Source organism: Aotus nancymaae, unplaced genomic scaffold (assembly GCF_030222135.1).
Source record: "Aotus nancymaae isolate 86718 unplaced genomic scaffold, 86718_ANA_hifiasm-v0.15.2.pri h1tg000028l, whole genome shotgun sequence".
Classification (NCBI taxonomy): Eukaryota; Metazoa; Chordata; class Mammalia; order Primates; family Aotidae; genus Aotus; species Aotus nancymaae.
In genome coordinates, this window is record NW_026988441.1 from 3,732,501 (window position 1) to 3,753,629 (window position 21,129).

The 21,129-nt window shown below is 41.7% G+C and overlaps 2 protein-coding genes across 2 annotated transcripts in view; one reads left to right on the top strand and one right to left on the bottom strand.

The window, feature by feature from the left end:
- LOC105723807 (zinc finger protein 577) overlaps nt 1-21,129 on the top strand; it is a 330,132-nt gene that overhangs the window by 207,205 nt on the left and 101,798 nt on the right. The gene's annotated exons all lie outside the window — the stretch shown is intronic.
- Nucleotides 20,566-21,129, bottom strand: part of ZNF616 (zinc finger protein 616) — a 36,398-nt gene continuing 35,834 nt past the window's right edge. Inside the window, 1 exon segment of the mRNA XM_064380963.1 lies at nt 20,566-21,129. Coding sequence (XP_064237033.1) covers nt 21,007-21,129 — 123 coding nt within the window. The 3' untranslated portion in view covers nt 20,566-21,006.

The following is a 21,129-nucleotide window of genomic DNA, read 5'->3' on the forward strand; positions in this document are numbered from 1 at the left end:
CAAACAAAACTGCCCTATTCCCCCCACCGCCCCCAAAAAAACCACAATACAATTTATTAATAAAGAAGTGAAGGGCCAGGACTTACAGAAAGAAAGTAAGATAGGCAAATTCTACTGTTTTATGCAAATGCAGTCAGGTTAATGATCAGGACTGCCCTTATCAATAAAGCTAACTCCTGGGCCTTGAATAAAAAAGATAAACACCAGCTGCCAGTCTTTTGGCTGTACAACAAGAAGTCCTGCATAATGAGAATAATTTTTCTAGATTTCCACTGATGTTCTGTTCCTGAAGTCAAGAAGTACTCTGTCAGTAAGGGATTGCCTTTTATTAAAGTTATTTGATATTGGACAATGCCCCTGGCCACCCACAACCCCATGAGCTCAACTCAGAAGGTGGCAAAATACAAAGTTCCTAATCTGGAGGACATAAGGACCTTGAAGGCTCATTATGCTATGGAAAGAATTGTTAATGCTATGGAAGTTTAAAATCACAACAGAGTGTCCTGGAGCAGTGGCTCACGCCTGTAATACCAGCACTTTGAGAGGCCAACGCGAGGCGGGCAGATCACTTGAGGTAGGAGTTCGAGACTAGCCTGGCCAACACTGTAAAACCCTGTCTCTACTAAAAATACAAAAATTCGCCGGGCGTGGTGGCAGGTGCCTGGAATCCCAGCTACTTGGGAGGCTGAGGCAAGAGAATCATTTGACCCAAGAGGCTGTGGTTACAGTGAGTGGAGAGTATACCACTGCACTGCAGCCTGGGCGACAGGGTGAGACTCCATCTCAAAAAATAAAATAAAATAAAATAAAATAAATTAATGAAATAAAATAAAATAAATAAAACCACAATACAGAGCATATGATAAAAGTAAGCAAGGATTACATCATTGAAGACTCCATCGTTGCTATAAAAAAAAGTTGTTGGCAGGTAGAGGGCTAGGGGAGGGAAAGCATTAGGAGAAATACCTAATGTAAATGACAGGTTGATGGCAGCAAACCACCATGGCACGTGTATACCTATGTAACAAACCTGTACATTCTGCACATGTATCCCAGAACTTGAAGTATATAAAAAAAGAAAAAAGCTGTTAAAGCCATCAAGCTCAAAACAATACATTTCTGCTGGAGAAAACTGTGTCCAGATGTTTTGCAAGACTTCACAGGATTTACAACAAAGACAATCAAGAAAATCATGAAAAAGATTGGGATATGACATGAAAAAGAGGTGGGGGTGGAGGGATTCAAGATATGGGTCTTGGAGAAATTCAAGAGCTAACAGACACTGTATTAGAGGAATTAATAGAAGACAACCTGATGAACATGAGTGCTTTAGCATCAGCACCAGAAGAGGAAGAAGACATAAAAAACCAGAAAACAAACTGACATAAGACAATCTGGAAGAAGAGTTTTGATTATTCAGGATAGTAATTTCAGTGCTCTTCTATGATCTGGACACTAAAACTAAGGCAAACAGGAAAAGGATTGGTGCCACATAGAAACATTTTTAGGGAAATGAAATAGCAAAAATGTCAGACACAAATTATGATGTATTTCCATAAAGTTACACTGAGTATGCCCCCGACTCCTCCCTCTCCTTCTCTCTTCTCCATCTCTTCCACATCTTCTGCCCCTGAGACAGCAAGACCAGCCTCTCTTCCTCTTCCTACTCAGTCTACTCAATGTGAAGATGATCACAATGAAGACATCTGATGATCCATTTCCATTTAGTGAACAGCAAAGATATTTTCTCTTCTTTATGATTTTCCTTCTTTCTTTTCTTTTCCTTTAAGACACAAGGTCTCACTCTACCATCGAGGCTTATGTGCAGTGCAATAGCAACTGACCACAGCTTCAAAATCCTTGGCTCAGGCAAAACAATCCTCTTGCCTCAGCCTCTTAAGGAGCTAGGGCTATGGGTGTGCACTATCATGTCTGGCTTTTTTTTTTTTTTTGTACAGACAGTGTCTCATTGTGTTGACCAGTCTGATCTCAAACTCCTGGCCTCCAAGTGATCCTCCTACTTTCGCCTCTCAAAATGCTGGGATTATGGGTGTTAGTTACCAGGCAATTATGGTCATAATTTTCTTAATATTTTCTTTTATATAGCTTACTTTAACAATACAGTATATAATACATATAACATATAAAATTTGTGTTAATAGACTATTAACAGTAAGGCTCAGGTTAACAGTAGGCTATTAGCAGTTAAGTTTTGAAGGAGTAAAATCTAAAAGCTATACCTGGATTTTTGACTATGTGGCTCATCACCCCTAACACCCACATTGTTCAAGGGTCAACTCTACACTGCCGGATAACGTTTCCTAAATACACTGTCTTCAGTCTTTATCAGGTGTGATTATGAGTGTCCCAATTAAAACCCTGCAGGCAAATCTCAGTCTCAATACCTCATGTCCCAGAGAACGTGAGCTAAGAAACTATGGCATTCTGGCCAGGCACAGTGGCTCATGCCTGTAATCCTAGTGCTTTGGGAGGCTGAGGTGGGAGGATTGCTTGAGGTCAGGAGTTTAAGACCAGCCTGGGCAACATAGTGAGAGTCTGTCTCTATAAAGAAAAGATATTAGCCAGGTATGGTGGTGCATACCTGTAGTCTTAGCTACCTGGGAGCCTGAGGCAGGAGGGTTGCTTGAGCCCAGGAGTTCAAATCTGCAGTGAGGTATGATCGCCCCACTGCATGCCATCACTCCAGCATGGGTAACAGTGTGAGGCTGGTTGAAAGCAAGAAAGAAGAAAGAAGAAAGGAAAGAAAGGAAGGAAGGAAGGGAAGGAGGGAGGGAGGGAGAAAGAAAGGAAAAAAAAGAAAGAAAAAAAGAGAAAAGAAAGACAAAAAAATTGGAGAACATACAAAGGAATGGAAAGCTATCTCATGTTCATGAATTATAAGAATATTTTAAATTATTAAAATGTCCATACTACCAAAAGTAATCTACAAATTCAGCACAATCCCTATATCAAAACTCCAATGCTATTTTTCACAGATAAAAAAAAACCCTGAAACATTTATACAACCACAAAAAACTCCAAAGAACCAAAGCAGTGTTGAGAAAGAACAAGCTAGAGGCATTATACTTTCTGATTTCAAACTATATTATAAAGGTACAGCATTCTAACAGTATAATACTGGCATAAAAACACAGAGCCGGGCGCGGTGGCTCACGCCTGTAATCCCAGCACTTTGGGAGGCCGAAGCGGGTGGATCACGAGGTCAATCAAGACCATCCTGGTCAACATGGTGAAACCCCATCTCCACTAAAAATACAAAAATTAGCTGGGCACGGTGGCGCGTGCCTGTAGTCCCAGCTACTCAGGAGGCTGAGGCAGTAGAATTGCCTGAACCCAGGAGGCGGAGGTTGTGGTGAGCCGAGATCGCGCCATTGCACTCCAGCCTGGGTAACAAGAGTGAAACTCTGTCTCTCAAAAAAAAAAAAAAACTTTTATACAACCACAAAAAAACTCCAAAGAGCCAAAGCAGTGATGAGAAAGAACAAGCTAGAGACATTAAACTTTCTGATTTCAAACTATATTATAAAGGTACAGCATTCTAACAGTATAATACTGGCATAAAAACATACAGAGACCAATCAAACACAAGAGAGCTCAGAAACATGCACATATATAACTAGCCTTTGACAAGGGCACCAAGAATATACAATGAGGAAAGGACGGGCTCATCAATAAATCCTGTCAGGAAAACTGCACAGTCACATTCAAAAGAATATGAAACTGGACCCTTATCTCATACTATATGCAAAGATAAACTCAAAATGGATTAAAGACTTAAATATATGATCTAAAACTATAAAACTCTAGAAAATAGGGAAAAAAGCTCCATTACATTGATCTTGGCAATGATTGATTTTTTTTGGATATGACACCAAAAGCCCATGCAACAAATGGTGGGACTACCTCAAACTAAAAAGTAGGACTATGTCCAACTAAGAAGTTTGGCCAGTCGTGGTGGCTCATGCCTGTAACCCCAGCACTTTGGGAGGCCAAGACAGGCAGAGCACTTGAGGTCAGGAGTTTGAGACCTGCCTGGCCAACATGGTGAGACCCCCAACTCTACTAAAAATAAAAATGAGCTGGGAGTGGTAGTTCACACCTGTAATCCGAGCTACTGAGGGGATGAGGCAGGAGAATCACTTGAATTAGGAAGGCACGGGTTGCAGTGAGCTGAGATTGTGCCACTGCACTCTAGCCTGGGCGACAGAGTGAGACTCCGTCTAGGGGGTGGGGGGTGGGGGATAGAGGGTGGGAGGATGGGCGGGGGGTGGCAAAGCTCCTGCACAGCAAACGAAACAATAAATTAAATGAAAATGCAGTTTATAAGATAGAAATATGTATCTGCAAACCATATATTTCATAAGTGGTTAATACCCAAAATATACAAAAACTCCTACAACTCTATAGCAAAACACCCCAAATAATCTCAATAAAAATGGGCAAAGGACCTGAACATTTTCCAAATAAGACATAAAAATGACCAACAGGTATATAATTAGGTGCTCAAGATCACTAATCATCAGAGGAAAGCTAATCAAACCCACCATAAGCTATCACCTCATACTTCTTAGGAAGGCTATTATCAAATAGGCAAGAGTTAACAAGTGTTAGCAATGATACGGAGAAAAATGAGCCCTTGTACACTGCTGCTGGGAGTGCAAATCAGTACAGCTATTATGAAAAACAGTATGAATATTCTTCAAAACATTAAAAATAGAAAACAATGTAATCCAGGAATCCCATTTCTGGGTATACATCCAAAGGAAACAAAGGAAACTAGCATCTTGAAGAGCCAATCTGGGCCAGGCGTAGTAGTTCACGCCTGTAAGCCCAGCACTTTGAGAAGCTGAGGCAAGAAGATCACTTGAGACCAGGAGTTAGAGACCCTGCTGGACAACACACCAGAGAGCACGTATCTACTGAAAAAACAAAAACAAAAAAACCTTACAAAATTTCTGTCCCCATGATCACTACAGTATTATTCATAACACCCAAGATATGGAAACAACCCGAGTGCCCATCCATGAATAAATATATATGTGTGTATATATATATTTATGTGTATAGATATAGATATATAGTGTGTGTGTACATATATATAAAGAAATATTATTCAACCATAAAGAAAAGAAAATCCTGCTATTTGCAACAACGTAGATGAAACTGGAAGACACTGTGCTATCTGAAATAAGACATACACAAAAAGACAATTACCATGTGATCTCACAAGTAGAATCTAAAAAAGGCCAATTCATAGTAACTGGGTAGAATAGTTGTTGCTACGGGCTGCTGGGTGGGGAAAATGGAGAAATGTTGGTTAAAGGGTACAAATTCTCTGTTATAAAATGAAGTTCTGAGGAATCTAACGTACACCACGGTGACTATACTATATTGGACACCTTAACAGTTTGGAAAGTTTTTGAAAAATCTAATAAATTATGGGTTAAAAGTTTAAAAAATGATGGCACTTAATATTCAGAAATGAATGACATCAGCTGATTACAGGATGCTACCAAATCTTATTTCTGGAATTAGCAACTATAGAAAAGAAGCAATTGAATAAAATTTATCTCAAGATTCCAAAATAACAATGAATTAACTGTAAACCAATTACAAAGAAAAAAGCAAATTCATTACAAAAAAAAAACAACAACAAAAAACACCAAGACTTCTAATGCTCCTTCGGAGACATACTTTATAGGCCTGGTGTGGTGGGTCACACCTGTAATCCCCGCACACTGAGAGGCTGAGGTGGAAAGGCTGCTTGAGGCCAGGAAGTAAAAGCTGCAGTAAGCCAAGATTATGCCACTGCTCTTCAGCCTGGGCGACAGAGAGAGAGACCCTATCCCAAAAACACAAAACAAAACAAAAACACCAAAGACATATCTTGCAGTGACAGTCATTTTTGCCCCACTTCTCTCCTCCTTTATCCTCTACTCCATCCTTGGAAAGAAGAGAGTAACCAAAAATAACTGGATCAAGTCACTACCCTCTGGCTAAATAGGCATTCCAAATATCCTCTGACGCAAATAAACACAAAATGCACAAGCCTTAGAGAAAAACCTTTGGTAATTTTCATCCTTATGAGTACAATTTAAATTTAAAGAAACATATTTTAAATTAGAGTACAAAGCCTCAAATCAATATATTACAACCACCATCCATATCCAGTCAACTCACCGCTCATCTGGATGGTGTCCCTACTATGTGTTTCTCTCATTCTGCAAGTGTTTTTTTTTTTTTCTCCTTTTCTGTTTTTCACCCCTTTTTTTAATTCCCTCTATGTCTGTTCTGCCCAATGCTCCCCAACTTATGTCACCTCTTGTTGCACTTTCTCCCCAATCTTTCCAATTGTCCCCAATCTCCACATATTTCTGCCTCTTTTCCTCAACTGAGCTCCCTCTCTCTGCTCTCCAGTTAAATTCCCTCTTCCCTGTTACATCTCCTTTGTTCCCACTCTCTAGCACCCCCCCCCTTCCTAGGCTTCCTCCCTGCTGTGGTTCTCTCTCTACTCTGCTTGTCACCCACCGCCCTCTCTTTCAGTCCCAGCACCACGTGGCTCTGTCAGCCGCGGCTCCAACTCTTTCACCTTCTCCTCCGTCTGTCTGCAGTGCCTCCTCCTTTGCCGCCCCTCTCTATTTTGCTGCCCTTCATCTCCCTGAAGGTTCCTCTTTTTTTCTAAATTTCCCTATTTGCTTTCTCCCCCTGCTACTTTCTCCATGCGTCCTCTTTCACTCTTGCTCTTTGCAGGTCTCTAAATTATCATCCATTCTGCCATGTATTTCTGCGTCTCCCTCATTCTTTTCTCCTCGCTTTTTCCTTCTGCTCCGTCACTCCCCGCCTTTTCCCCTACCGATCCCCCTCACCCACACATTCAAGAGGAAAGGGAAGGAATAAGATGCCCACCTCGCAGAAGAGCACACTTTCCAGTGGAGTAAAATTTGGGAAGAAAGAACACTGGATGTCACAAGACAGACTCGGGTCCCTTTCCCCAACGCGGGGTCAGGGAAAGCAGTGGCTGTGAAGGGGAAGCCTGGGGAGCAGAAGGACCCGGCGTGAGGGGGACACAAGGTGGTGGGGGGCGGAGTCTCAGAACAGGGAGGGTCTGCAGAGTCCCAGGACCTGGGAGGAGAAGCGGCTACTTCAGGAGCCGGGCGGCGGGCGCTCCCCTGCAGGAGCCGACAAGGGACACGCTCGGGGGTCGCGACGGGCGGGAATCCACCCTGCGAGTGAGGACTCGACTTGGCGCGGGGCCCAAGCAGAGGTCAACAAGGGTTTTAAGCAGAAACACGACCTGAATGGGGTTGTCTACATGATCCTAACGCAGAAAGGCAAGGAGCAAGGAACAGCCTGAGAGATTTTAAACCGAAAGGGAGGCAATAATCGGACTTACTTGGGGCGAAGGCGCTGTTGCAGGTATTTGCGGGTATTTTAAGGCCCGTAGCGATCTCCGGTCACGGGTATGGAGAATGGACTGCGAAGCGCATGTTTAATCCAGGTCGATGGAACGAAGTAAACGTTTAATCCAGGTTCACCGACCGAAGCAAACGTTTAATCCAGGTAGACGAAAACACAGGCACAGCGACGTGGCCTCTTCCCAGAGCGATCTGCTTCCGGGTGTGCCGGAAACTAAGCGCGGAAAGAAAAGGCAGGGCGGCCTGGGGGGTGGGGCCTGACTGGGAAGGGGCGGGGCGGGAGGACCGGCCTGGCTTGGGAAGGGGCCCTGAGAGGGTGGTGGGAGGAACGGGGCGGTAGGGGGCGTAACTAGGTGGGGCTTGGCTTGGCCGAAAAGTGGGGGATAAAGCGGAGCCTCCAGGGGTGGGCGGGGCCGAGGCGAGGCCTGTTCTTCACTCTGCCTCTCACCCAGCACGATTTTGTTTTCTAGATTAGGGAATATTTGTGACTATTCCTTGTCCTGTGAAGCACCGTTACTTCTTGCCCATTTTAAGTTAATGTTTCAGAATTTAAGGTTGAAGCTTAAAGTTATGGTCCACTTATATTGGAAACTAAGATGATTTCTTCTTCACAAGTTGAACTGATTTAAGTCAAAACTGATTTTTGCGAGCCTGGTGGACTCCATCCAGTCTTACCAGAGAAGCTGAAGCTACTCAGTCGTCAGGGAACTAGGATCTCGGTGGGGATTGGATGTGGGGCAGAGACTGGATCCAGGAACCCAGAAGACATTCTGTGCTAGACACAGAAAGACAAGTATTTCATGCACTTACTTACATGTGCAAAGTACAAATGTCAAATTCTGAGGGTCTATATTATGCCTGTCCCACCATTGTATTTTGGAAGCATATAACTTCTCTGGCTTCACAGATTCAAAGCTGGGCAGAAATTTTGCCTCAGGATGAACCACACCTTGAGTCTCACCCATATGTGATTCAGATAATATTTAGGTGCTTTTTGGGCTTAGAGTTCATACTGATATGGATTAAGACTTTTCGGATGGGCCAGGCAAAGTAGCTTAGACCTGTAACCCCAGCACTTTAGGAGGCCAAGTTGGGCACATTGCTTGAGCTCAGGAGTTCAAGATCAGCCTGGGCACATAACAAGACCCTTGCCTCTACAGAAGATATAAAAATTAGCCAGGCTTAGTGGCACACTCCTGTAGTCCCAGCTACATGGGTGGCTGAAGTGGCAGGATTACTTAAGGCCAGGGATTTGAGACCAGCCTGGGCAACAGAGCCAGACCCTGTCTCTACAAAAAATTAAATTAGCCAGGCATGGTGGCCTGCATGTGTGGTCCCACCTATTGGGAGGCTGAGGCAGAAGGATCACTTGAGCCCAGGAGGTCGAGATTGCAATGTCATGATTACCTCACAGCACTCCAGCCTGGGTGACAGAGAGAGACCTGTCTCAAGAAATAAATAAATAAATAAAAGATTTTTATTCGGATGGAAGTGAAGGGATCTTGCATGTAAGAAGGACATAAAGTTGGCTGGGCACTTTATGTCCTTATGCCCTATGTGGCTCATGCCTGTAATCCCAGCACTTTGGGAGGCTGAGGTGGGCAGATCATCTGAGGTCAGGAGTTCGAGACCAGCCATGACCAACATGGTGAAACCCTGTCTCTACTAAAAATACAAAATTAGTCAGGCATGGTGGCACGCGCCTATAATCCCAGCTGCTGGGGAGGCTGAGGCAGGAGAATCGCTTGAACCCAGGAGGCAGAGGTTGCAGTGAGCCAAGAGCCAATGCACTACAGTCTGGGTGACAGAGTGAAACTCTGGCTCAAAAAAAAAAGACATAAAGTTTAGGAGTTCAGAACACAGAGTGTTATGAGCAGAGTCATGTCTCCAAAAAACCATATCTTGAAGTCCTAACACCCAATACCTCAGAATATAATTGTATTTGGATATAGGACATTTAAAGGAGTGATTAAGTTAAAATAATCTTGTAAAAGTGGGCTCCAGTCCAATCTGACTGATTCGTAAGAGATTTGGCTGGGCAAAGTGGCTCGCCCCTGTAAATCCCCACACTTTGGGAGGCCAAGGTGGGCAGATCTCTTGAATCTGGGAGTTCCAGCCCAGCCTGAGCAATATGGTGAGCCTCATCTCTACAAAAAATATGAAAATTATCTGGGCATGGTGACCTGCACCTGTACGCCCAGCTACTGAGGATGCTGAGGTGGGAGATTTGCTTGAGCCTGGGAGGCAGAGGTTGTAGTGAGCCAAAGTCACACCACTGCACTCCAGCCTGGGAGCCAGAGTGAGACTTTTGTCTCAACAAATAAACAAATAAATAAATAAAAGATAACGCCAAGGTAGCAGAGACCTAACTTGCCTCCTTCTGTTAGGTGTTTGATGAAAAATTGAAGCAGAAAGTTTATGAGCTATGTACATTATCTGCACAGAAGTGCCAAATGTCCTGGGCCATAAAGAAAAACAGACCTAGTTTATCTGCTTCCTCTTTTTTGTTTGTGTGTCCTGGACCATGAAGAAAGGCAGATTTCTTTGAAAAAAATTTTTTTTTGGTCTGTTTTTGTTTTGAGACAGTCTTGCTCTGTCGCCCAGGCTGGACTGCAGTGATGTGATCAGGCTCACTGCAACCTTCACCACCCGAATACAAGCGATTCTTCTGCCTCACACTCCAGAGAAGCTGGGATTACAAGTACCCACCACCACGCCCAACTAATTTTTTTTTTTTTTGTATTTTAGTAGAGACAGGATTTTACCATGTTGCCCAGGGTGGTCTCCAGCACCTCAGCTCAGGCAATCTGACCACCTAGGCCTCCCAGAGTGCTAGGATTAGAGGCATACGCCACCTGGAAGGGCAGATTTATAGCTTATTTGCTTTATCTCATTGCTTTCCCTGATCCTGCCAGCCTGACTCCTCTTCCCTAATTAGGCCTCCACAGACTCGACCATAAAAGTGCATTTTTCTCAACCTCCTATGCAATCCCTAGACTCCTAGTTTTACCACATATAAACCAGGGTCCTGTTTCCCAGCATGTAAACTTTGTGAGACAATAACCGATGTAGCATAGGACCTTCTTTCTTTTCTTCAAAACTACTAAAACAGCCAGGTTGCCTGAATGAAAAACCAAAGGTTCTTGGTCTCAAGGCCAAGGAAGTCAAGGACACAGAGGCACACCCAGAGTGAGACTGGAGCAGGAGTTTAACAGGCTAAAGAAAAACACAGCTCTGTCATAGAGAGGGGTCCTGAACGGGTTGCCAAGCTGTAGTAAAATGTAAGGGTTTTTATAAACATTCTTGGCCAGGTGTGGTGGCTCATGCCTGTAATCTCAACACTTTGGGAGGCTGAGGTGGGCAGATTACCTGACGTTAGGAGTTCGAGATTAGTCTGACCAATATGGAGAAACCCCGTCTCTACTAAAAATACAAAGTTAGTTCAATTCATTCACTTCAGAGGACAGTTACAATAGAAAAAAAAAAAAATACAAAATTAGCTGGGCATGGTGACACATGCCTGTAATCCCAGCTATTCGGGAGGCCTGTAGTCCCAGCTACTCTCAATCAGGAGAATGGCTTGAACTCAGGAGGCGGAGGTTGCAGTGAGCCGAGATCTTGCCATTGCATTCCAGCCTGGGTAACAAGAGTGAAACTCTGTCTCAAAAACAAACAAACAAACAAACAAACAAACAAACAAATAAAACCGGAAGTGAGTAAGGAGCCCATGGCTGGCTAGATTCAGACCAAACCAGTATGGGGCGGTCCCTTGAAGATGGTATGCCCATTAGAGAGAAAAATTCTTCTTAATATAATCCTGTATGATTATTAGCTCATTAAAGCTCATGCATAGGGACTGCAGTATTTTGTATGTACTTAAAATTATAAGAAGCAGGTGATGCACAAGTGCATAGGGGCCAAAGTAACTATGCAACCAACCTATCAATTGAAAGGCAGATGCTGGATGGTGATTAGGCAGCTTGAAAAGAGAAAAATGTATAAAAAGATCCAAAATACACAAAACAGACTCATCTTATTTCTCAGAGATCAGCCCACTCTCCCCTCTCTTAGAGTGTTTCAGTGCTCAATAAACATTTTCTGCTTCGTTATTTGTGTGTGTCATGTCCAATTCTTCGTTCGTGGCACCAAGAACCTAAGATTTCACATCTGCTACTAACAATATAAGGTGTCAAAATTTGACATAAAAGTGGCAAAAGTATAAAGTCAGCCCAAAACAGAATGATCTTTGCTTCAGTAATTTTTCATAAATTATACATTAATATTGGTTTAATTAAAATAGCTGAATCTTGCATTAGTTACTAAAATAAGCATGTATTTAATATCAAGCTTCTTACATAGGTAAACCCCTGAAGTTCATAGGCTATCAAATGGTTGACAGAAAATAACTGTAATCGTCCAATGGGGTCACCTTATCCACTGCCTAGACAGAGCCAAATTATCAAGACAGGGAAACTGCAATAGAGAAAGAGTAATTGGCCGGGCGTGGTGGCTCACGCCTATAATCCCAGCACTTTGGGAGGCCGAGGCAGGTGGATCACAAGGTCAAGAGATCGAGACCATCCTGATCAACAAGGTGAAACCCTGTCTCTACTAAAAATACAAAAATTAGCTGCGCATAGTGGCGTGCGCCTATGGTCCCAGCTACTCGGGAGGCTGAGGCAGGAGAATTGCTTGAACCCAGGAGGCGGAGGTTGCGGTGAGCAGAGATCGCGCCATTGCACTCCAGCCTGGGTAACAAGAGCGAAACTCCGTCTCAAAAAAAAAAAAAAAAAAGAGAAAGAGTAATTTACACAGAGCTGACTGTGCAGAAGACAAGAGTTTTATATTTTATTTTATTTTATTATGAGATTAAAAATTACGCCTGCTTAATTTTTTTTTTGTATTTTTAGTAGAGAGGGGTTTCAACATGTTGGTCTGGATGGTCTCGATCTCTTGACCTTGTGGTCCACCCACCTTGGCCTCCCAAAGTGCTGAGATTACAGGCATGAGCCACCACACCCGGCCAAGAGTTTTATTATTATCAAGTAAGTATCCCTGGAAATTTAGGAATCAGAGTTTTTTCTTTTCTTTTGTTTTGTTTTTGAGATGGAGTCTTGCTCTGTCACCAGGCTGGAGTGCTGTGGCGTGATCTCGGCTCACTGCAACCTCTACCTCCCAGGTTCAAGTGATTCTCCTGCCTCAGCCTCCCAAGTAGCTGGGATTACAACAAGCACGTGACAACATTCCTGACTAATTTTTGTATTTTTAGTAGAGATGGGGTTTCACTATGTGGGTGAGGCTGGGCTCAAACTCCTGACCTGATGAACTGCCTACCTCGGCCTCCAAAAGTGCTGGGATTACAGGCATGAGCCACTGTGCCTGGCCTAGGGATCAGAGTTTTTAAGGATAATTTAGTAGGCAGTGGGCCAGAGGGTCAGAAGTTGTGATTGGTAGGGTCAGAGATGAAATCATAGGAAGTTGAACCTCTTCTCTTATGCTGAGTCAGTTCCTGGGTGGGGGATATGAGACCAGATTAGCCAGTTCATTGATCTGTGTGGTGCCTGCTGATCCATCGACTGCAGGGTCTGCAAAATATCTCAAACATGTATCTTACATTTCATAATAGTGATGTTATTCCCAGGAGCAATTTGGGGAGATTGAGAATCTTGCAGCCTCCTGCTGCATGACTCTTAAACCATAATTTCTAATATTGTGGTTAATTTATTCATCCTACACAGGGAGTCTACTCCCCAGTAGGCAAGGGGGTTTGTTTTGGGAATGGCCTGTTATCATCTTAGTTTCAGAGATAATATACTCCCTCCTCCCACAGATAGTTCTGGCCTATATCCAGGAATTATCAAAGACAGCTTGGAGGTTAGAAGCAAGATGAAGTCAGTTAGGTCAACTCTCTTTTACTGTCTCAGTTAGAATGTTGGAATGGTGGTTTCATAATTTAAATAACTATTGCAGTTTGCATAAATAATCTAGGTAAACTATTAAAATAATTAGGTAAATACAACGGTATAAATACTTGTAGACAAACATAATTTAAAATCTAAAGTTATATTAAGTAATATATATTTATTAGTTGGGTATTTTCCAATAAAAATATTGTAGAAAAACATTTTTTCTTAAAAAAAAAAAAAAGTGTGTCCATGTTAAAAGGTGAAGAATTTTTGTCTAATTCAAAGCTTATCTAAGGCTGGGTGCAGTGGCCCACATCAGTAATCTCAGCACTTTGGGAGGTCAAGGCAGGTGGATCACCAGAGGTCAGGAGTTTGAGACAAGTCTGACCAATAACGTGAAACCACATCTCTACAAAAATAAAAAAAGCAGCTGGGTGTGGTGTTGCATGCCTATAATCCCAGCTACTTGGGAGGCTGAAGCAAAAGAATTCCTTGAACCTGGGAGGTGGAAGCTGCAGTGAGCTGAGATCACACCACTGCACTCCAGCCTGGGCAACAGAGTGAGACTCCATCTCAGAAAAAAAAAAAAAAAAAGCTCACCTAAGGGTTACGTATAAAATAAACATAAAAGGAATGAGGAAACAAGAGAGATGTAAAGAAAGGTATAGAAATAAAGAGGTATTTTTGGGCCAGGTGTGGTGGCTCATGCCTGAAATCCTTGGGAGGCCAAGGTGTGCAGATTACGTGAAGGAAGGAGTTCAAGACCAATCTGACCAATACAGTGAAATATTAGCTCTACTAAAAACACGAAAAGTAACCGGGCATATGGACATATGCCTGTAATTCCAGCTACTCTGGAAAATGTGGCATTAGAATGGAGAAAAAATTTTCAGGACTTTCATGGAGAGCTGAAATGTTCATGACTATCAAACAAAACAGGCGTTAACTGTATGGGCTGAACTGATAGAAGATTAAAGTAGTCTTATTGACATTTTTGCTTAAAATGTTACTGATCCTTTGTTTTGTTTTTCAGAGTCAAGGAAATTTTTCTTTTGGGCTATTGATAGCATTTAACAATTGAGGAAATTTTACCCCTGTGATGAAAATGTGGAGCATATTTGTTTCTCTCTACCCGATTTCTCCAAAATTTGGAAATTATTTGTGAATATTCTTAACTTATATCAATGTAATTATTGGCGTAAGTGCCAGAAGAATGTTTTCTTTTGCAATAGGACACCACCAGAGAAACTGGGCATTTTAGCAAGGCTTTAACTGGAGCAGAGTGCTAATAAAACTTGACATAGATCCAATAAAAAGCCTCTCAGTAAAACTGACCTCATACCTTGTGAACAAAGAATGTCACTTTCTGACAGACCCAGGAGGCTCAAGTTATCTTGGGACCTCACGAGGGAAGGAATTTACCCATCTCATAGGTATTTGCCAGTACAAAGTCATGGCTGGGATCTGTTTTAAAAAGTATTATCTGAGATTTCTATCATGGAACAAAGTTTCATCAAAGCCAATTTTAAAATGCTATATGAAAAATAAGTATTCTCATTGCACTTTATATATATAATCAGACCAAGTATAATAAAGTAAATTTGTCCTATGCTGATTTGCTTTTAGTAAAAATGGGAAACTGAAGAAAGAATAATTATGTTTCAAAAACTACAGTACACCTGTGTTAGATTCTAGTCTTGCCTAATATTTTTCCATTTTTTATTATTTTCTAAAGTTTGGGCTTAATTCTCATTTTTCCTGGCTACAGGTCTCCAAAATGATGTTTTCGATTTTTTTCTTATTTTTCTTCATTGTTTCCATTTTTCCTAATTTGAAATCACTGAAAACTGAGCTATATTTTCTTAACGCCCTACAAACTGAAGCTAGAAGCTAGACAACATAAAATTCAGAAGAAAATAACAGCAATCTATTTACATACATAAGGCACCTTCATACCTGCCTACATGGACTTGAGAGTAATATGGTCTATAACAGTTTTCCAGGATTGTTCTTTTTATATTCAGGTTTTTTCTTACCCTCTCCCCTCATTTTGTCTTTGTAGGCCTTGAGACTTGTCCCACCTTTCTGGGCCAAACCAATGTGCATCTAACATATTAACTAATGTCTCCAAAAAATGTATATAACCAAGCTAAGCCCCAACCACCTACATGGTGCCAGGAACTTGTGAAGCTGTGCTATGGGCACAAGCATCCCTAACTTTGGCAAAATAAACTTGCCAAATAGACTGAAAAAAAAGAAGTAACTTTTGAAGAAAATAAAAATACCCAAAGTGAAAAATGGGCGGGGGGGGTACATGATAAAAATCTCAATTTGCAAAGATGATTTGAGAATCATCAGTGTGTATGCACGAAAAAACAACTGCAAAACTAGTGAAGCACCAAGTGAAAGAAGAAAAAGAAATATACAAATCTAGGTGAAGCAAGAGGATTTTTTTTTTTCTGAGATGGAGTTTCACTCTTATTGCCCAGGCTGGAGTGCAATGGCACAATCTTTGCTCACTGCAACCTCTGCCTCCCAGGGTCAAGTGATTTCTCCTGCCTCAGCCTCCTGAGTAGCTGGGATTACAGGCACGTGCCACCATGCACAGCTAATTTTTCTATTTTTAGTAGAGATGGGTTTTCACCATGTTGGCCAGGCTGGTCTTGAACTCCTGATCTCAGGTGATCTGCCCGCCTTGTCCTCCCAAATTGCTGGGATTACAGGTGTGAGTCACCACACCTGGCCACAAAGAGGATTTTTAGGGTAGTGAAAGTACACCATATGTTACCATAATGGTAAATACATGCCATTTGATGCTTCTCGAAACCCACACAATGTATAAGTGTGACCCAAATATAAACTAGGGATGTTGCGTGATAATCTACCACTTTGGTGGAGGATATTGATAACAGGGAAAGCTAAGCATATGTTGGGGAAGGAGCTGTATAGGAAATCTCTGTCCCTTCCACTAAATATTGCTGGGAACCAAAACCTGCTCTACAAAGTAAAGTATATCTTACAAGAAAACAACTGAATTAGAATATAGGTGAAAACATGCGGAGAAATTTCACTGAAGTAGATGCACAAATAGGCAAAACAAGAGATTTTCCATATTACTGTCCATCAAGTCTCAGAACTTACAATGTTCTATTTCTATTTGATCCTGTCCTGCCTTCGGCAATCATTGAAAAGAAAAAGCCTTTACCAAACATTCCAAAATGTCTTTGTGGTGATGTTCTTTAGGAACTCATAACTGTTTTCAGGAACTGGCAATGGGAAAAAAGGTTTTCAGGAATATTCTTAGCTCACCAAGCATGCATTTTCATGATCAACATTGGTGAATTGACAAATTGCAGTTTTGTGCAAAGCTGCTATGTCAGAATCCCTCCTTCCAACACACTGGTACAGTCATTCCACTTTATCTGGAGTTTCGCTTTCCATGGTTTCAATTACCCATGGCAACTGTGGTCCAAACACATTAAATGAAATGTTCCCAAAACAAATACCTCTGAAATTTCAAACTGCACTGTTCTCAGTGATGTGATAAAATCTCACATTGTTCCAACCAGGACATAATCATTCTTTCATGCAGTGTAGCCAGAGAGAATAACCTACCCATTACTCAGTCTCTTGTAGTCATCAAAGTTAGTGCATTCTTATAGTATTATGGTGTTTTTGTTCAATTAACTCCTATTTTACTTAATAATGGCCCCAAAGCACAAAAGCCGTGGTGCTTGCAACTTGAATATCTCAGAGAAGCTGTAAGCTAGCTACAATAACATGTATCTGTAGTCTCAGGTAGTCTGGAGGCGGAGGTGGGAGGACCACTTTTTGAGGCTGCAATGTGCTAAGATCTCACCTGTGAATAACTGCTGCACTCCAGCCTGGGTGACATGGAAAAACCTCCTAACAACAACCACCACCACCAAAAAAAAAAAAAAAAAGAGAAAGCAAGGAAGTTGGAAAGTGCGTTTAAGTTAAAAAGTGAAAGGTTATTGATTTAATAAGAAAAAACATTCTATGAAGTGCTAAGATTTACCATAAATCTCCTGTACATGAGTGCAAATAAAAATAATCAGTGTTTGCTTTGCTGTCATACCTCAAAACGTGACTGAAACTGTATATTTAGGGTTCAGTACTATCCAGTTTCAGGTATCCAATAACACTTGGAAGGCATCCCATGGGTTAAAGGGGACTAAGGTATAGGTAAAAATCTATGTTGTTTGATTTCACCATAGAAAACAATTGTCGCACATTATTTTAACCAGCAGAGTGTAATGGTGCAGTGTCTGTTAGAAAGTTCTTCAGTAAGGTAGGATAAATATGTTGGTTAAAGGAGTCACTGAGTTATGAACAGAAATGATAACATTTTGTTAATTGAACCATGAGACTTCTGATACATTCTGATTGCAACAGCAGTAACATATAATAAATGTTTTAATGTGAATCTGACTTGTGAACATGCCATTCTGATTTTGATTAAACTCTCCTCTCTGATAACTGCAGTCTTCCACTTCCAAGAGTAAGACTAATTTTAAATTTCTCTTTAAGATAAAACAGCTGTCATTCAATGTAGATAACCACCATTTCCTTTGCACTATTTCTCCCACACAATCCATCTTCATTAAACTATCACTTGCCTCCCATTAATATCGTTAATATTCCATCAGTGTCCTCACTGGTGTTTCAGTCAGTTGGCTGTGCAATTATTTCCTACAACCCAAAGTGGCACTGTACACCCTGAAAGGATACCCTGAACACAAGCAAAATTTATGTCATAATTTACATGATTCTCCCAATTACTCCATGCTGTGTAACTCACATGACACTGAATTTTAAAATTCAATGGACTTAATCTTCAGGCAGCATGGAAATGAAGGAACCACACCAAATGAAGTAGCCCCTCTTTCTTGATGGTTCATTCCCAGAGACCACAATGAAGGATATGTAAGGAAGGTGATAGACTTCAAACTTTAGGATAAAGGTCATAGTCTAGTAGCTGCTTTAAGAAATGTCCCACCAGGCACGATGGCACAAACCTGTAATTCCAGCACTTTGGGAGGCCAAGGCAGGTGCGTCTCGAGGTCAAGAGATCAATAACATCCTGATCAACATGGTGAAATCCTGTCTCTAGAAAAACATACAAAAGTTAGGCAAGCAGGGTGGTGTGACTGTAACCCCAGCTAGTTGGGAGGCTGAGGCACAAATTGCTTGAACCCAGGATGTAAAGGATGGAGGTGAATTGGTGCCACTACACGATAGCATGGGGAACAGAGCAAGACTCTGTCACAAAAGAAAAAACCAGAAACCTCCTTTTGTGTTGGGTACAGCGGCTCACGCCTGTAATTCTGGCACTTTGGGAGGCCGAGGTGGGTGGATCACCTGAAGTTGGGAGTTCGAGACAAGCCTGGCCAGCATGGTGAAACCTTATCTCTACTAAAAATAAAAAAAACTGGCCAGGTGTGGTGGCAGGCACCTGTAATCCCAGCTACTTGGGAAACTGAGGCAGGAGAATCGCTTGAACCCAGGAGGCGGATGCTGCAGTGACCCAAGATCATGTCATTGCACTCCAGCCTAGGCAACAGAGCGAGACTCCTTGTCAAAAGAAAAACAACATGTAATCTCAGCACTTTGGGAGGCCGAGGCGGGTGGATCACAAGGTCAAGAAATTGAGACCATCCTGGTCAACATGGTGAAACCCCGTCTCTACTAATAGTAATAAAAAAAAAATTAGCTGGGCATGGTGGCACGTGCCTGTAATCCCAGCTACTCAGGAGGCTGAGGCAGGAGAATTGCCTGAACCCAGGAGGCGGAGGTTGCAGTGAGCCAAGATCGTGCTATTGCACTCCAGCCTGGGTAACAAGAGCGAAACTCTGTCTCAAAAAAAAAAAAAAAAAAAAGACAAACAACAACAACAACAAAACCCCTCAAATTTAATACAATATTGTATAAACTGAATGAGCCATTTCCACACATGCACTTGTTCCTTTCAAATACACACTGTCCTGAGTTTTAACGAATTTTGTCTTGCAGTTATTCTGTAGTTAATATTCCAGGCCAATCTTGGAGAAGTAGATTTGGTTATCTGATAATACGATTTCAAAGATACGTAGTCTGTTGAAAGAAATAGTTGAAATTTCTACCACATTGATTACATTTCCAAGGTTTCTCCTGGTAGAGCCTGAAGACACACTACTGCTTAAAGTCCCTTTCATGTTCAGCACATTTGTAGGATGCTTCTCCTCTATATGTTCAATCAAACCAGAAAGGTGTTTGTTTTGTCTCACTTTGAGTTCTAGGGTACAAGTGCACAATTTGCAGGTTTGTTACATAGGAAAACATGTGCCATTGTGGTTTGTGGCACCTACCAACCCATCACCTAGGTATCAAGGCAAAAATGCATTAGCTATTTTTTCTGATGCTCCCCTTCCCCAACCCCCAACTCCCACTGACAGGCCCCAGCATGTGTTGCTCCCCTCCCTGGGCCCACGTATTCTCATTATTCATCTTCCACTTAGTGAGAACATACGGTGTTTGGTTTTCTGTTCCTGTGTTAGTTTCCTGGGGATAATGGTTTCCAGCTCCATCCATGCAATGGGCATGATCTCATTCCTTTCTATGGCTGCATAGTATCCCATGGTGTATATGTACCACATTTTCTTTATCCAGTCTATCATTGATGGGCAATTTGGTTGATTCCAGGTTTTGGAACATTTGATTTTTAAAAAAGCCTTACCACCTTTATATTTGTAAGGCTGCCCTCTAGTATGAATACTCTGTTTCCATTTTGATGTTCATGTAAAAGCCTTAGCATGCATATTGTATTTCTTTGGTTCCTCTCAAAGATGGATATTCTGATGTCTAGTAAGTTCTGATGCCTGGGGAAAGCCTCTGACACATACATTTATATGATTTCCTTTCAGTATAAATTCTCTTATGACAAGTAGTGATTGAACTCTAGTAAAGGTTTTCCCATCCTCATTTCATTGGTACATCTATGCCCTTCAAATTATCTATAGATTCACAAATTTTGGCTTTTGATTCACAAGTTTTGAGAATTCTTGCCACACATATTATAATTCTGTGATTTCTCTCCAGGATGTATATTCTTAGACTTAGTGAGTAGTGAACGCTAGCTTAAAATGTTGGTATATTCACTGCATGTGTAAATGTGTTAGTTCACAATTGCATTGTTAAAAAAAAATACCTGAGGTTGGCCAATGTATAAATAAAAGAGGTTTAATTGGCTCACACTTCTGCAGGCTTAACAGGAAACAAAATGCTGGCATCTGATCACCCTCTAGGGAAGCCTCAGGAAGGTTAAAATCATGGTGGAAGGCAAAGAGGGTGTAGGTATTTCACACTGTGAAAATAAGAGCAAGCAACAGGGAAGTGTTATACACTTTTAAACACACAGACTTCAAGAGAAGTCACTGCTGCCAGGACAGAACCAAGGGGACGATGCTAAATCTTGAGATCCAACGATGATGCTGAATCTTTCTTAACTGGAGAAATCCACCTCCATGATCCAATCACCTCCCAATGGACCCCACCTCCAATACTGGAGATTACCATTCCACATGAGATTTCAAAAGAAGGGCTAAATATACAAGCTATATTATTACGTATGAATTATTTGATGATTCCAGAAGCTAGGACAATGTCTAAGGCCTTGTCCTATTGAGTTTAGTTGTAAGATTCTCTCCAGTATGTCTTATTTGATGTTTAGTGAGGCCTGAGCGACAAATAAAGGATTTCCCACACTCATTACATTTATAAGGTTTTTT